The 17,327-nt window shown below is 39.2% G+C and overlaps 1 protein-coding gene across 10 annotated transcripts in view; it reads left to right on the forward strand.

The window, feature by feature from the left end:
* DAAM2 (dishevelled associated activator of morphogenesis 2) overlaps positions 1 to 17,327 on the forward strand; it is a 232,962-nt gene that overhangs the window by 160,833 nt on the left and 54,802 nt on the right. For all 10 annotated transcript variants that reach the window (XM_065058141.1, XM_065058137.1, XM_065058138.1 and 7 more), the window contains 4 exons: positions 4,239 to 4,572; positions 12,693 to 12,803; positions 13,851 to 13,954; positions 16,575 to 16,641. In XM_065058141.1, the coding sequence (XP_064914213.1) occupies positions 4,239 to 4,572; positions 12,693 to 12,803; positions 13,851 to 13,954; positions 16,575 to 16,641 (616 nt within the window). The remainder of the gene's footprint in view (positions 1 to 4,238; positions 4,573 to 12,692; positions 12,804 to 13,850; positions 13,955 to 16,574; positions 16,642 to 17,327) is intronic.

A 17,327-nucleotide genomic window follows, 5' to 3' on the forward strand; every position in this document is an offset into this window, starting at 1 on the left:
TAATAAGGCCAGGTTATGTTCCAGCACGCAAGAACAACCCCAGCCTCAGAGAAGAAAAACCTACATCTGCATCTTGTAAGGAAACACATTTTCTTTTAGGTTTGTAAGAACTTATGACTATAAGCAAGTGTGATGACAAACTGTTGGACAGAAGCAGTGAGAGAAGAGCTTTACTTCTGGTATTTTAGTGCCCGAAAATGGAGGTTCAGAAGTGTAGCAAAAATAAAAACTTACAAGTGATTGGAAAAAGAAATCACATTTTGGAAACCCATAAAAATACCTCCTTTAGTCTGAAGCATCACTAATTCCCTTTACTGCCTGCTTTTCTATGTAGTTTTTTTTTTTTTTTTTAACTCAGAGTTACCTCTTTTTTTGTTGTTGTTGTTGTTGTTTGATTTAGCCATATTGCATTCAAGTACATACTGGAGATGGTCATTTATGCATCCAGCAAGTAAAACCTATTATGCTGAATTTTTCAGCAGTTCAGTAGTTGTCAGGATTATGTGTGCCCCCTGTTTCAAAAACTGATGCTGCAGGGAAGCGTAGCCTTGGCTGTTAACAGGGTGGGAACATCCTGCTCTCTGCACACCCACAGCATATGATCTTTTTGTTTTTCCTGAGCTGGATCAAGTCTCACAGTGAGGCTGTCCCCCCTCACACTTGGAATCCATCAGTGGGTCATTACCTCTTAGGCTGCGCCTCATCTGTATTTGGATGAAAGGTTTGTTATTAGAGCTAGCTAACTCATTCTGATCATCACTCTCTAAAACTTGAAAGGCTAAGAGGCACCCTGCCTTTTAAAGTGTGCTAAACTGGTCAAGTGAGAGTCTGAGGTGAGGTTAGGCTTTAATTTGCTTGTTTAGCACCTATTAAAACACACTCTGCTTTATTTACACTTCAGTTTTTGAATGTGTTAGCCAGAATGCATTGGCAAATGTGCTTGACTTTACACCTTCTTGTCTAGAACAAGACCTTATTTTGCAGCACGCAGGACGTATAGGATGGCAGTTAGTCACACACGTGCATATTCTGAGGAAGAAGGTACTTTATTTGTATAAGTTGGGTTTGCCTATGCATACACACACGTCCCTGCTTACAGGCAGATGCACAAACAGCAAACAGTGCGAGTGTTATGGCTTTCAGCCTATCAGCTAAACTCCCACTTCTTCTTCTCTCCCGTACAGACATTTACACACGTATCTTCTGACATACATGCTTGCACTGAGCAAATTCTCATACTGTCTGTTGGCTCTGAAACTGCTATTGCCATTTCTTTATCTTCTTCTTGCATGATTTCTGGCTTTTCCAGAGTGTTTTGGAAAGTGTTTTGGAAAAGAAAGGTGAAAATCGTAATTTGATTGCTGCTTCTGATGTCAGCTGAAATGGGAAGGTACTTCATTTTGCTTCCTATTGAGTAGTGCAACTTACTGTTTGCACTCTGAAGTAGGAAGAGAACAGGAAAGTCCCAACATTGTTTTAAATTATGTCGTTAATCAAGGTCGCGGCAGACTTTCGTGTGCATGCCTCCTTTTTGGAATGACTTCATCCAAACAATCCTAGAAAAATTGCTCTGCCAGTGTATTTAGTAAGGGGTTGTACTTAATTGGGACAATGTGACTTTTGTGCATTTACCGTTTTTTTCATGTGGTCATCAGAGCAAGCTAAAATACACGAAGGCTGTAGTGCCTCATATGTCTTGTCATAAGACCAGGTGTTCCATCCAAAAGTATGTTTAAGGGACCTTTTGTTCAGCTGCATCTCCAGGATTATTTCTTTTGTCAATAGAACTCCCTATGTTTAGAAAAGTATCCATATTGAGTCTTCCCTCAGTCCTGGAACTGAAAAGAACAGCAAAATATTACCTTTTTTTTTTTTTTTCTCCTTGAAAAGTTAGAGGGACTAGCTAAGATATAGGATAGATTCATAGAACTGAAATTTGGAGGTGAGGAGGAGGATAATTTAAGCTAGTCTCTACATAGTAGATGCAAAGAGCAACTCTGCTTTTTAGGCCCACAGTTAGAGAAAGCTCAGACGTTGTTGGAATCACAGTGTTTGGTAACAAGTTGATTTTGTGCTTATTTTGGTTCCAAATACATCCTTAGCAGCAACTCATTTAGCCATGAATGCACTTACTTCAGTCTTCTTTGGCATGCTAGCAGCTGTATGCATTACAAAGACTGAACTAAGTTTTAATCTTTCTATAATCAGCTTAAACAACAAACTGCCTTGAGCGACTTACCAAATTCCTGGTGCACAATGCTGACCCCACTCTTTGGCCTGGAGGCAGAGGGGCTTTTTCTCCTGTGATTTGCTAGGGTAGACAAGATGATGCATCTGAGCAACATGCAATCAGATATGTGTGAAACTTGGCAGAATGTCTTAGCAGGGTTCAACTAAACCTTGTTTTCATTTTCGGTGTGCACATATTCCTGTATGTGCTTGCCCTTACTCTGATATTCACTTTGAAATTCAGTTTTGAACAAAACCCAAACCTCAGACTGAAACTTTGTTGAAAGCACCAGGCTTTGCCATGTTTCTGGTCAAACTGCTGGCCCAAACAAGCTGAAAGTTGGCAAATACATCAGCATAGTCAGCATAACTTTCAGGTAGGCCCTGAAAATTCCTGTGTGCTGTGGGGTGTAACCACCAGAAAACCATACATATGTCAAGTCCATATTATCCAGGGGATACATAAGTATGACTCAGGTTTGTCTTGTTGATGCAGAGACATGAACAGAGACCAGTGAAATTCAGTCTTTCAGTATGGTGCATTGATTACTGATGCATATTAGGAACAGCATCTCACTTAAGGACATGAAAGAGAAACACAGCGTGTTAGGAAGTATCCAGGTGGCAATTGTTAGCAACCTTTTCATTTGTTTAAGGTACCTTTCTACATTATGCTGTTTAGAGCATGGTTGTAGATGTATTATTGTTGGCATACATTTTGGTAGACTGAAAATTCAGATGTAATTCACATGGTTTTGCATTCAGATATTCTAAAAAAGAGTACCTGCCTTAACAATCTGTTAGAGGAGGCAGGAGGTAAACAAGGCGATCTAGACAAATTATTTGCACGCTTTTTAATATCTTTGAATCCCATTTTTAAGCCTGGGGACTCTAAATGAAAGATTGCTAGAATGCTCGGTTCAAACTGACATATAATTCCACTAATTTCTATTGATTTGTCTAGGAGGCTGTCTGCATGGTCTAATTTGACCCATTTGGATTTTTTAACCCTGGTTTTCAACAAAACCTTAAACTTTTCCAATGGCTTTCTCCTATATTGCTTTCATCCTCTGTTTCTGTAATCTTAACCTGAAGAAAGGCAAATTTTATCATAGAATACAGTACAAATAGAAGTCTAGTGATGTCAGTAGTCAAAATAAACTTGTCCTACTATAGATTCAGTCTTCATTGGTGTCATTTGGTAACTGTTTCATTCTGTATTTCTTGTATTTATTATGTTTTTACTGTACATTTTGCTACTGCAGGTTGACAGTGGACCTGACCTGTCTAATCCTTAATATACCTCTTCAAACTAAAGCCAAACAATCAAACAAAAATGCAGCCAAGGCCATTATAGGAGCTTTGCCTTTTACTGAAGAACATGTATCTTTTGAATTTTAACTTTATATATTCATATATATATATATATATATATATATCACAGGATCAGAGTGTGGAGTCAGTAGAGCTGACAGATACAGTGTTAAAGAGTTTGCCTGTCAGTGTATCCACTCCTGGATGTGGCAGCCTATAAGCAGTATTGGCTAAAAGTTTGACCAAAGTCTAGAAATGGTTTTCAAGATAGTCTAAACTCATAATTAAAAGTGTGGTGATGGGTATGTATCTTGTGTGCATTAGCATGTATGTAAGATGTAGCAATTCAACCCTGAAAATGCAGCAGCTATTAGGGTGGACCATAGCAGGTGTTTGGTGGTAGCTGCAACAAAGAATACAGCAACCAAACAGTCACCAGGTGATAGAATATAATTACCCTGAAACTATGTACCACACCATTATTAACTAGTCTGTTTCCTTTCTTTTTTGTTTGTTTTGTTTTTCTTAAATACCTGGGAATTATTCTCTGAACGTTAGGCTGGAAACTAGCCAGCTTTTATGGATGCAGGATTGAAGAGTATCTTTTGAATAACTTGCATTTGGTCTACTTTTCTTATTTTTCCTATACTTTTCTTATTTTTCCTACCTGCCTTTTTTTTTTTTCCCTCCACCAGGTTTGTGACCAGGTTTATTGAGCTGGATGGCCTGAGCTGTTTGCTAAACTTCCTGAAGAGCATGGACTATGACACCTCAGAGAGCCGTATACACACATCCGTTATAGGGTGTATCAAGGCACTGATGAACAACTCCCAAGGACGGGCTCACGTCCTGGCTCATCCAGAGAGTATCAACATCATCTCCCAGAGTTTACGGACTGAGAACATTAAGACCAAGATTGCTGTGCTGGAGATCCTAGGGGCTGTCTGCTTGGTACCAGATGGTCACAAGAAAGTCTTGCAAGCGATGCTTCACTACCAAGTCTATGCTGCAGAAAGGACAAGATTCCAGGTACAAGGAGGATACTTCGCCAGAAATACCCAGCATGATGAATCTCTGCAGGGAGTGATTTTTACATGTATTGCAAACTTGCTCAGTAGTAAAAAGGCAATATTTCTCATTTTGTTTTAGGAAGGGCACTTCCTCAAATGGATTATCAGCATATATGTATTTTTTTTTTCAAGACTTGATTTCTTATCATTAATGTTAGTTTAAAATCTCCTATATTTTACCTTAAAATGGGGGGTTTCTATGTTAAATGAAAGCTGTTAATCTTCTCATACTCTAACCTGATGGCATTTCTGGGGTGGTAATCATTTGTTCTACCCTGGAAACCAAAGTCACAGAATTCCAGGAGCCTCTCTCCTGATTTTAAAGCTATTAATTTAGTAATAAAAGAGTTGTGGATTAAATAATGGACAGTGGAAGCACTTCAGTTGCCACTTAGCAATCAACTTGTGAATCGGTAATGCTCAGCAATTGCTGACTCACATATCTCCCATTCAGAACACAGAAGGGAAACTCAATCTCAGAGACCTTGAGGTAGGTCAGTAGGTCATTGACAGGCTTTTATTGTGGATACTGCTGACTACTATTACAGTGTTCCTCTTCCCAGTGAACTGAGCACCTTCACAAAAAGATACAACAGAATCTGTTGCTGTGTTTGAAGCTGTAGCTCCAAAACTTTGGACTAACCTCAGCCATTTACTATTTGTCACTAGGTGAAATTATAAGGTTGGTGTTGGGTCAACAGGCTCTGGATCCTGGTTTCTGTCAGCCCTTATTTCCTGCCTCCTCCCCAGCTAATGCATCAGTTGATTTTGGGCTACAGTGAGGAATGACTGTAAAAGTGAATGGGGAAACGGCTCTGTGCTTATGAATAGTAGCTGCCAATGTTTGTTTTCAGGACTGAATGCACTATGGGATTCAAGGACTCAGACCTGAGACTGAGATGGAGGAGGTCTTGGGTTGGTATTAACCTATATGTCACACTGACAAGTCCACCTCTCTGTGTGCACTGCCCCATCCAGCTTGCTCTCTAGTAATTAGCTGAAATAGAGAATCCTTCCTGAATTAATTTGACATTCTTGTATACCTTGGAGACAGGTGGGAGTAACCTTAGGTGCTCTGCAAAATGCAGTGGAATCTCACAGCCTTGACAGCACTTGTGAGTCTGTGTCAACTTATCCTTACTTGACCAAGTGATTCTGCTTAATAAGCCCATATGGGATATAGATGCTGAGTTTTCTCAGTGTCTCCTGTTTGGGTTCTCAATCTCTCTCCTTTTTTTTTTTAATTGGTTTAAAATTTTCTGAATAACTGAGATAAGTCATTGCTGGGCAAAGTGTGGTAGCACGGGTCTTGTGAGCTTTTGAGGAATGTAGTGTAATGATTTGCAGATCCTTACTAACTCATATTTGTGAAAGAGTACTTTGCATAAATGCTTGCTTTTGGCAAAATGCTTTTCCTTTGGGGAAAAAATGAAAGATATATGGATACTCCCCCCTTTTTATTTCTTAAACAAAACAAAATACCCCCACCCCAAACCCAAAATGATTTAGCAGAAGGGATGCCTTCTTTTTTACAATTTCTAGCACTTGTGTCTAGATGCTGGAATGTGATCTTCCGCTACACAAAGTAATAGTTTAAGTTTAATTTTGAGGAGGTAAGGATTCTTCCAAAGACATTCCTCATCCATCTTCACTCATTTTCTTCTAACAGAGAAGCTAGGGTTTTTTAAAATGCTGACGAAACAAATATGGTCATGGTCTTCCTTACATTTAGTGGAAGTCTTATACTCTAGCACTTGTCAGTTAAGACAGTGTAATATCTCTTCATCTGTTACCCTCCCACACCTGTTTCTCAGAAGAGCCTTGCAGTTTATTATCAAGAGAAGCATCCACTGTAGCTTGTCTATGGGGAGGCCATTTCAAGAAAAGGATGAGCTGACAACGCTTATCCTATACCTTTGCTGTAAACTTCAAAGATCTAGCATACAATGAAAGCCAGCAAAGGCCTTTTTTTTCTTTATCCTAATCCCAAGTGTAATCTTTGTAACCTAGACTTTGCGAATAACTGAAGAGATCCTTCAGGTTTCAAACTGAACTCTTTTGGGGCTGTGTTTCCTGTAGCTTGAGCAAGTAGCAGCATCACTCAGTGTATGTGTACAAACAGTTTAGAGCTTGCAGCTTTAGGTTGATTTGACTGGTCACAACTAATCACTTATGTTTAAAATGATCCCCTACAACTGGGGATCTGGAAGAACCAAGGAATGAGAATTCTTTCTGTGAAAAGTAACAAAAAAATGAACTAAACTGTAGGAATAGGAGAAACACACTTTGAATGTGCAGAGTTGGGAATTTATTCTTTTGGCTCTATGGTTCATTGCTGCAGACTGATTCTAATGCGGGGCATGGGCGGGTGGGGTGAGAAGGAAAGCAGGAAACTGTAAAGGTGCTGCTCAGGCTTTCTCAAGATCTAGCTCTGTAATACAATGGCCAAATTAGAGACAGAATACCTAAGAGGAGAATAATTTCATATTCTCAGTTCTGGAAATCAGTCTTGGTTCCTGTGAAGTAAAAAGTGTAGAGTTTTCTGGAAACTGTACTGAACTTGCTTTTATTGGAACGTCCAATAAATAGTTTACAAGTAATGCTGGCCTCTGACAACATCAGTGCAATTGTTGCTCTTCCTTAAGTTGCCTTCCTGACAAGAGTGGCTGATAATATTCTTCACCCCTTTCAGCCACCTCGCTGTCAATTTATCCTTCTTCATCTATGAAAGCTGGTGCTTTGTTTATATTATGTGTTTGGATTTATTTCTCCTCTTGCAAATTGCAGTAAATCTGTGTCCCACTCTCCCCATATCATCTGTGGTGATCAGCACTATGTACTTTGAGGAACTGGGAGGTAAATGTAAGAAACACTGTTCCAGACGTATTTTTCCCCAACATATTTTTTCTTTTTAATTTATTTATTTTGCTTTGGTTTTTGCCTTCTGGCAGAGGAATATCATAGTGATCAATAAAAAATCGGGGTGCATGGTTCTGCTTCCATTCCTTTCTGTAAGAAGGCAAAAAAGAGATTCAGAATTATTTACTGGCAACCGTCTAAAACTTGAGCTCAAACATAACCTTCTGCTGACAGTTTTAGATTGAACACTGATTATTTCCAATTTACACATGCTCTGGCATGGTGGAGTGATGTAGAGAACATGTATTTACCACAGTAACATAAAACATGACCTATTTCATTGAATGTCAGAAGTTATGGCTGGTCATTGTAGTCAGAGGACCCAGCTACTGATGAATTAGTAGAAAAGGAAAGCTGTAACTTAAGATATGGTTCTTACTAAATTTGCATTGGCTCTGTCCTGCTATAACTCCTATTATTTTAACAGGAAACTTACAGTTTCATGCTAGTGTATTTGAAGTCAAAATCCAAATTACAGTGAGATTCCTGAGCGATATAAGCACTTGTAATCCAAATTAATTTAACTAAATTGCACCAGGTCATACCAGCTGTTAACCACTAATCAAACTGCACTGAAATATTTTGGAAATATGTTCTTGTTTTTGATGTGGTTTGTTGTTGTTTTGTGGTTTGTTGTTGTCATTGTTTGTTTTGTTTCATTTTAATCGGAGTTAATGGAAAATATAGATAGAACTTTTATGAATATGAAGGGCTATCTCCTTAGCTTAACAAAATTTTGCTCTGAGTGGAAACTCTAATGTAAAATATTGCTTCTTTCTAAACTGCCAGCACTTCATCTACTGAGAGCAATTATCAATCTAATATTTAACTTCAGAGAGGAGTCACTTTAAAGCTACATAAGAATCTCCAGAACTTACTCTTTGTTGAGACTTCAGTCTTCATTTGAATGTCTTTTAGTACTACAAATTCACCCTATATCTACACTGCTCAGTGTGTTCACAGGTGTGTTGGGATCATCTTTGTCTTAGTACTTGCACCAAGTTTCTCTACTGTACGTTGTATCTGAACCTGTATTGTGGCTCTTCCTATTTTCTCACGTCCCGCGGCTTCCTGCCTGAGCTGATCCCTTTGCCGGGTTTAATATCTGACCCTTCTTTCATGCTGCCCTTCTGCCTGCAAAAATTCTCCCTTCAATGTCCAATAGGCCATCTGCAGTTCCTCTTTTAAGATATTGCTTGAAAACTGTCCTCTTCAGAGTAATATTCCATCTTTACCCAAATGCCACAATAATATAAAGGCATGCCTTCCATCTCCTTCCTGAGGCAATCTAGAAAACCTCTTGTCTTTTCTTCATCCAGTTTTTGATTGAAATATGCTTCTTTGTCTGCAAATTCTACTCTGCCCCTTAAAGAAGAGAGATGAAAGCAAACATTGGAAAGCCAGACAAAAAGCCCTCAAAGCATAAATGTGGAATAAGGAGAATGAGCCCTTGGTGGCTTTACTGGGATTCCTTTCTATCCGATGTATTCAAAATTGGTACTAGTGTAATTTTGCAACTGGCTCACTATGTGACCCTGAAAACATTGCTTTATTTTGAATTTCTTAGGCACTTTTCGTATGAAGATGGAGGTTTCTAAAATTCTATGAAAACTGAGGAAGAAGAGTCTCTGATTTCAGTGTCATTCATGTCTGCATTATCCTATTTATGACTGGTTTCCTTTGTGGAAGGGGCACAATCTTACTCTTCCTGAAGTTGTTGCCTCTCTGATTATTGTTGTGCTTGTTGCTTCCCCTCATTTCTCTGGTGGAGTGAATGCATTGTGTTATGACATTTTAACAAGCTGTATTTTGAGTCAAACTAATATTGCAAAGTCACAATGTTGTGCTGGCCTAGAAAAGTATGTCAGGATGTTCCAGTGCCCTTCCAGCCTAGTTTGCTGTCAGAAACACCCACCCAACTGAGGACCCCTGTGGGGAGAATTTTCCTTTTAGTCTTCAGAGAATGCAGGTGTTAGATACTCTCTGAAAGGAGCTGATTTCACCTGCTGATTAAAATATAAACTGGGTTGCTTTGGTCAGAACAATGTTGTTTTCCTCCTTGATGCTGCTAGAAATTTTGAATCTTGATGTGAAGGAATAAAGGAAGCTTGATATAATCAGTTGAAAAGGTGGAGGTTAGGAACATTCCTTCCAGAGCCTCCTTCCCTGGTTTATGTCAATCCACCGTCAATCCAGGCCATAATCTGTAGCAAGAAATCTGATCAATTTGGAATTGTAGCAGAAGAACAAATTAAAAAAAAAAAAAAAAAAAAAAAAAAAAGGAACAAATTGAAATCCTGTATTCCCACTTGATCTTGATTTGTTTCTTCCCTTCAGGGCTCTTCCAAAGCCTTTTGAGGTTTGCTGTAGATTGAATGAAACACTGCTGGATGTCAGTGATGAGGAATAATGGGATTAAGCAAAAAAAGTTTTGCTTTAATAGCAGGAAAAATCTTTACAACCAGAAGATCAATTGGGCCACAGAGCTGACTGCCAAGAGGTGTGGTGAAATCTTTTTCACAGGAAATGTTCAAGTGAAGACTTGAACCGCAGCCATTCGCAAAGTGTTAGAGATACTGGAGTTTGACCACAGTGTGTGGGTGTATACTCTGATCTTTATGAATTGCATGAACTTATAATGTTTCCTTCTAGAGCTGAACAATCACATGGAGATGTGCTGCTCTTTAGTTAGCGGAGTGCAGCCCGGAGTTTTTGTTTTTCTTGCCCTGATTTTGGCTTGGTGCCCACTACATTCTGCTCCTAGTCCAGCCCTCTGAAATGAGGGATAGAAAACTGTTGTTAACACCCTTCAACCTGTCTGGATGCTGTATTGGATGTGTTGTTGCATAGAGTTTAGCATATCCTTAAACTCTATGAGGATATATAGTAGGAATGAGGTCTCTGAAGAAAACCAGCAAAACCATCCTTGGCTTTGATGCTTCTGTAGTAATGGCTACTTAAATTATTCCAAGAAGACAAATAAGCTTTGGATTTCCATGTCTAATCTGACAGTAACAGAACTAAATTCTCTCATTTCATTTCTGGTTTTTTGTTAAGTTGAAGAGCTGGGTTTGTTGGTGAATTTAAAGACCTTTTAAATAGCCTTCTATTATCGTTGTCAAAGAAAGCATGCTAGACTGGACTGACCATCAGTCTGACTCAGTAGGTCATTTCATACATTTTTATATAAGACTCATTTCCATTTCTAAAAAAAATGAGATAGGGTTGATATTTGACCATAATATAGCTACCAGGAAATCACAGACGTGGTGGAAGTTCAAATGCCAGGAGTAGGGACATTTGCAAGTGCCAGATGGGCTATTTAGGAGATGCAAGAAAAAGGAGTTTATGAAATCAAGCTTGCTTGATAGTGGACATACTATGCTCAGATATAAGAACTCCTGACAGTAGCAGTATGTGTGAAATCAGAAGACTTGTACACAAAAATAAGCCCAGGCTTTGAAAGAAGCTAGGAGGGTATTTTTTTCCCCTGGGGAATGCACAGGAGGATATTCCCTCTGCTTCTCAAGGCATATTTCTGGGGTAATGTCTGTTTTCTACAGGAAACAAGATAGACCTGTGAAACTGATGACTCACACAGGAAAGATTTTGCTATGAATGAACACTTTCAGTAGCCAGGGACAGAAGACTGACTAAAGGAAAATGAGCTTCCCTACTCAGCATTGTAGCTTCAAAATATTTAGATGGATCTGCTGAGCTAAACACTAAAAAGTTATTTTTGTCTTCATTCTCCCTTTATGGCCAAAACATCTTGAGAACAGTGAAAAGGATTTTGTCTTTTCTAGTGCATCAGCAAAACAAATATATGAGTGTGGAGCATTTATTATTGATGCTGGAGTGAGATACCTAGAGTCGAACTAGCGGGTCTCAAGTGGAATTTGTTAGCCTTCCGATAAAGCAAATCATCCTTGGAATTATGAATTGATCAAAGAAGATCCTTAAGAGAAGTTCTGTGGTCATCAGCATAAAGCTAAAAATAGAGTTGCTTTCCTGGCTAATCAGTTTCTACATGTAACTTCATTGGTAAATATTCAAGTTGAATTAATCCCAAATAGACCTTATAAGGCACAGGCTACCAACATTATTCATCTAGTCTTTTTTCTTCGTTTCCTGACATTCACAAGATTATGGTGACATATCTATATGTATGTAGAGATTAGAACAAAAGTATTTCTGTGCTAAATATTCTCAAGTGGTAAATATCCCTGCTATTTGGTTAACAGGGAGACATATGGTCCCTTGGGGAAACCTTATAGCAGCCGTTCAAGATATGAAGGGAGCTTATAAGATGAAGAAAGACGTTTTACCAGGGCCTGTACTGACAGAACAAGGGGTAATGGTTTTAAATCTAAACAGGGTAGATTCTTCAGATGGGATAAAATGAAGATTATTTATTTATTTATTTATTTATTTATTTATTTATTTATTTATTTATTTATTTATTTATTTATTTTACTATGAGGATCCAGGCTGGATGGGGCTTTGAGCAACCTGATCTAGACGAAAGATGTTCCTGCCCATTGCAGAGGGGATGGACTACGTGGTCTTTAAAGGTCACTTCCATCCTAAACCAGTCTATGATTCTGTCACAAGGAAACTGTAGTCTAACTGCACTTCCAGTGGAGCTGTGTAATTCAACTTTGAGCTCTGCAGCTGTATGCACAGGGGATATTCCTGTTACATGCAAATCCCTAAAAGGAGCTTAGCAAGAGATAGGTAATTATCTGCATCATGTGAAATGGTTGTAAGTGAAGGAAGTGTAAGGAAGGAATAATATAAGGTTTAATTCCTCAAAAGACAGCTTCTCTTCAGAATTCTCTCCCCTGTATACATAAGTGCAATCTTTCCTGATGTGATACAAAACAATGGAAGTTACTTGAGTGATGTGAGTAGAAGGGATGATGATGCTGATATTATTTTTCTGTGTGTGTAAACTCCCTGTCATGTTCCTACCACTATTCTTCATTTGTTTATTGTGGAATGCCCAAAATCACTAACAACCTTGTCTGAAAAAAAATATTTCTTTAAGCAAATATATGGCAAATCAAAATAAGACTGTGTGCACATCCCGTGAACAGTATTAAAAATGTTGCAAGAATTAGTTTATATTCTCTAATCCATCCTGCTCTTCTGCTTCAGACATTGTTGAACGAGCTAGACCGAAGCATGGGGCGATACCGAGATGAAGTAAATCTCAAAACAGCCATCATGTCCTTTATTAATGCTGTTCTGAATGCGGGCGCTGGTGAGGTGAGTCACTGCCCTGGAAATTCCTTCTAAAACGTTGTGCTTGAACTAATTTACCTTGGAAATGGCTGGTAGATTAAGTCACAGATCTCATATAATTGAGTGGATATAGGTTGTGGAAAATAGTGCTTGTTAGTATCAGTCTTACAATGCCTTCTGTACTATTTCATTCCCAGCCTCTTCTAATATAGTACAGACTACTTGCACTGGAGTGATTGCTTTGAGGTTTGGGGTTTTTTTGATTGGTGGTGTGTGGTTTTGTTTGTTTGCTTGTTTGTTTTAAAGAACTGCAAAGCATTTACCTCTTGATTTCAGCCCTTTAAAAACGTTTTGGTTTACCTTCAGAAATGTTTGACTCAAAGCCAAACTCAAAACGTTTTAATTTCAAAATGTCGAAGGGAAGCATTTCAGAAAAGACAGTTTTTTGTTTTTATTTCATTAACAGGACTTTCTTTTGAGTCTGGAGGATACTTTAAACTGCTTTTATTTTATTAAAAGTGTTACTTTTGTTACTTTGGCTTTTCTTTTTTTTTTTTGGTTAAACCACAACCGACAACAAGCTTCTAAGAGCTTTGTCTGGCAATGTATTTGTCTCTATCTGTGGCACTCTTGTAACATCCCACTGAAGAGGTGTCAAGTTTGCCAGAGTATGTGGTGATTTTATGATAAATAAACATAAAAAACTGTGAGAAAGACTGCAGTACTGTTCATCTGTAAGCAGGAGGTGCACCTCTAATGGAACAAACACTAATAACTTGTTCTTTATGGAACAACATGGAGTGCGCTGTCTTTCTTACTGGTCATGCAGAATGCATTGTAGGCAAATGAGGACTGTATTTTTAATTGAAACAGAGGTGAAGACATTAATTTTATTTTATTTTTCTTTTTTTTACTTTATTGGAGTTAATCATCTTGTGAATTTAGTGTCAGGATATATTATATTAAAAGGGAAGAAGAGGTTTTAAGGGGTCAGGGGTAATTTTAAGTAATTTTTAAATGTGATTAAAAGCTTTTGGACCCTAGTAACTTAGTTTCCCCCCACTTTTTAAGGACAATTTGGAGTTCCGATTACACCTACGATATGAGTTTCTAATGCTGGGAATTCAACCTGTCATTGACAAGCTAAGAGAACATGAGAATGCCACACTGGACAGGTAAGACATGTTTTCTGAGAACAGTTATTGATCAACATAAAGTGTTCTTAGAAGCTCTTCTCCTTTTGTGTTTCAGATTTAAGCACTAAGCTGTCTCTGTGTCTTCCTAAAACTGACTCTGTTTAAAGACAAAACAGAGATTTATCCTTAAAATTAAAATCAGTGTATTACGTAGGAATCATACATACTAAATTGGCAGTGTCTGTGGCAAGGAGTTCCTGACTTGCTTTTCTTCTAAGCTGGGGATGGCAATCAAAATGAAGAAAAGAAAAAAGAAAAAAAAAAAGTGTTCTAATCTAATTCTTCTCTATTGTTGCAAAACTGGAACAAAAGGCTGTCCTGGTAGAAGGGAGGGAGGGAAGCCAATAGTTCATTGACTTCACTGACACTGAGTATGTGTGGTCAAACATCAAAGGTTCCAAGTTTCCAAGGTTTTTCTTTAAGCTCAGTCTTTTTTGTGATCTAGCTTGTACTACACCCTCCCAAACACTGGCTGTGACACAACTATGAGAGAAGAGGCACCTGTGGTGGGCAAAGGGGTAGAGATGCCAAAGGGGCAAGAGACAAGAATGAGGAGCATCTTCAGACGGCCCTGTTACTGCACAAAATGTAACACTGAGTGGCACCTTCAAATTACTGTGTTAAAAGTTATATGGATAATAAATACGTTCTCCTCCAGTAATTCCATGTTTTTCCACAGTAATTGAAGCAGCTAATGACCTTAAATTAAACCCTTCACAAAGCCACATGCTGAAATAAACTTGGAGTAAATAATCTGAACAATTTGGCTAAGACACTTCACAAACCTAAAAGACTGATGAACCAATGAGGAGCCCAGTAAAATCCGTTTGCTTGAGAAAATTAAACATGTTAAGTTGTAAGAGCAGCAGCTGTGGGAGTCTACCTTCTCCTGTGACCACATTAAGATTTGTGGAGAGGCATCGACCTGCTGATGTGCTGCTATCCCTTATTGTCTGCCACTCCAAGCCCCTTCTATGTAGGTATCTGCCATCTGGGATTTCCTAGATAGAAGTGCCAAATTTACCAAAGCACATGGTGAAAAATCTATGGATCAAGCCTTTGCCTGCAGCTGTCAAGGTACTGTTTTCTCAAACACTCACTATCAGCAGCTACTGTAGGGCAACAGAGCTGTCTCTGGGGGGAAATATAATGTGCCTGAGATTCTGCATAAGCACCAGGTTAGCACCAGCTACCTGTTTTAAAGAGTGGCCTCACATCTTCAAGCAGGTGGAGGTGTACACCTACATATTAATGTCACAGGGAAAAATTGCGTCTAGCTGTATGTGTCTACAGTTTGCTGCAGAGCTGGAACCAGTAATGTTCCTTTTGATCTAGAACATTATAACCAAGAAGAGAATCTGTCCTGTAGGCAATCCCCATTCCTTTGGTCAGTAACTAGTAGTTTAGGAGGGGCTTAGGGGCGCCTTTGTATCTTACAAGTTACATTTATGAGACTGATAAGAGAAGTTTGAGAGATTCCTGGATGCCTGGATTACGCAGACTACATGCCAGGTCTATACAAGGGGATGTGCCACAGCCTTTCTCCGCATCATCTGCTGTGCTGTCATCTCCATGTGAGGGGAGTCCAGATGCCATGATCAAATGTGCCTTTCACCAGGTCCTCCAGAGCCTCACAGAGACATGCACTGTGCTCATTGATAGGCAAATGTAAAGACAGCTGTGAGCTCTGCTGTGTAACTAATCCACCAAATGCATCCCTGTTCTGCTATGTAAAAGAAACAACTTGTTAATGGTCCAATATCTGGTTAGCAAGTATGGCATGGACTTTTTAGAAATCTATTATCACTGCAGGTATTTTATTCACTACAAGTGGAATATTCCTTTCCTATTTTATATTTATATTTAGCAGCCTTACCTCAACACAGTGACAAGGATTAAAGATCATGCATACCTCAGCCAGACATTCCTTTTGACCTGTCACTGACTCACATGAGTTGCCTTCCATACCTGTCTGAGCACTTCATATAAAAAAAGCTTGCCAGTTTCCCAGTTCTAGCTGGAAACAAGATGTTGCTGCTTCTGTAGTGACACTCATCATAAGAAGGACATTGAAATACTAGCGAGAGTGAAGAGGAGGGAGACGAAGCTGGTGAGGAGCCTGGAGCACAAGTCTGATGAGGAGCAGTTGAGGGAACTGGGGCTGTTTAGCCTGGAGAAAAGGAGGCTGAGAGAAGACCTTATCGCTGTCTACAACTGCCTGAGAGGAGGTTGTAGCATGGATGGTGTTGGTCTCTTCTTCCAAGTAGCAAGTGATACAACAAGAGGAAATGGCCACAGGTTGCACCAGGGGAGGTTTAGGTTGGCTATTAGGAAACAGTTCTTCACAGAAGGGGTTGTCAGGCATTGGAACAGGCTGCCCAGGGACTCCTCCCTGGAGGTATTAAAAGGTGTTTAGATAAGGTTCTTAGGGACATGGTTTAGTGCTAGAGTTATGTTAGGTTATGGTTGGACTTGATGATCCTGAGGGTCTCTTCCAACCAAAATGATTCTATGATTCTATGACACGTTTAGTTTAAATCTGAATTATGCCATGAACATGGGCAGGTTTTGTTTGCTTTGTTTTTCTGTTTTCTCTTAGGCACTTAGATTTCTTTGAGATGGTCAGAAATGAAGATGACCTGGAACTTGCCAAGAGGTTTGACCTGGTAAGTTTGTCTCTGGGGTACCTGAACTTGCCAAAGCTGAACATCCACTTTGGATGCTAGTGCAACTTGCCTCTGTGTTCCCTGAAAACAGTGGTTCACTTTGGCGCTGAGAGTAGCAGATGCTCTTGTTTTCACTGTCTCTCATTTAACACCTAGGGTGTTTGCGATTGTGAACACTGGAAAAAATTATCACAGATAGGGCTTCTGCCAAGTATCTTTGATAAATACTTCTTTCTTTTGTTTGGCTGAAGGTTCAGGAGTAGAGGAGGTTCTCAACTTTGCTCTCGTGTTCTCAGTCCTGATGATCCAGATGCATTCTAGTTTCAGACATACTTTTTACAGGACTATGGGTGGTGCTTGGGCTCTTCTCTGATACCTTTACCTAGAGTACAGGAAACTGTCCTGAAGACTGTCACCTCAGAGCCTGTGGAGAGAATCAGTATTTTGGTTTGTGTGGATTTTAAAGATAAGCATGAAACAAGGACAGCAACAGTAACAGGCTGGAGGATCCAGAATAGTTATAGTTTCCCCTTTCTTCATGACCAGCTCTTGCCCCACCCTGATATAGAACAACTAGCCCTTTCCTCCTTAGCCGCAATTTCTTTTTTCCCTTGTGCTGTGACTTTCTAGGACCCAAATGTTTGGGTTGCTCCAAAGCAGCTCTTGATGGCTTTGCATGCCTTCCC

This window comes from Columba livia, chromosome 3 (genome assembly GCF_036013475.1).
Source record: "Columba livia isolate bColLiv1 breed racing homer chromosome 3, bColLiv1.pat.W.v2, whole genome shotgun sequence".
In the NCBI taxonomy this organism is placed as follows: Eukaryota; Metazoa; Chordata; class Aves; order Columbiformes; family Columbidae; genus Columba; species Columba livia.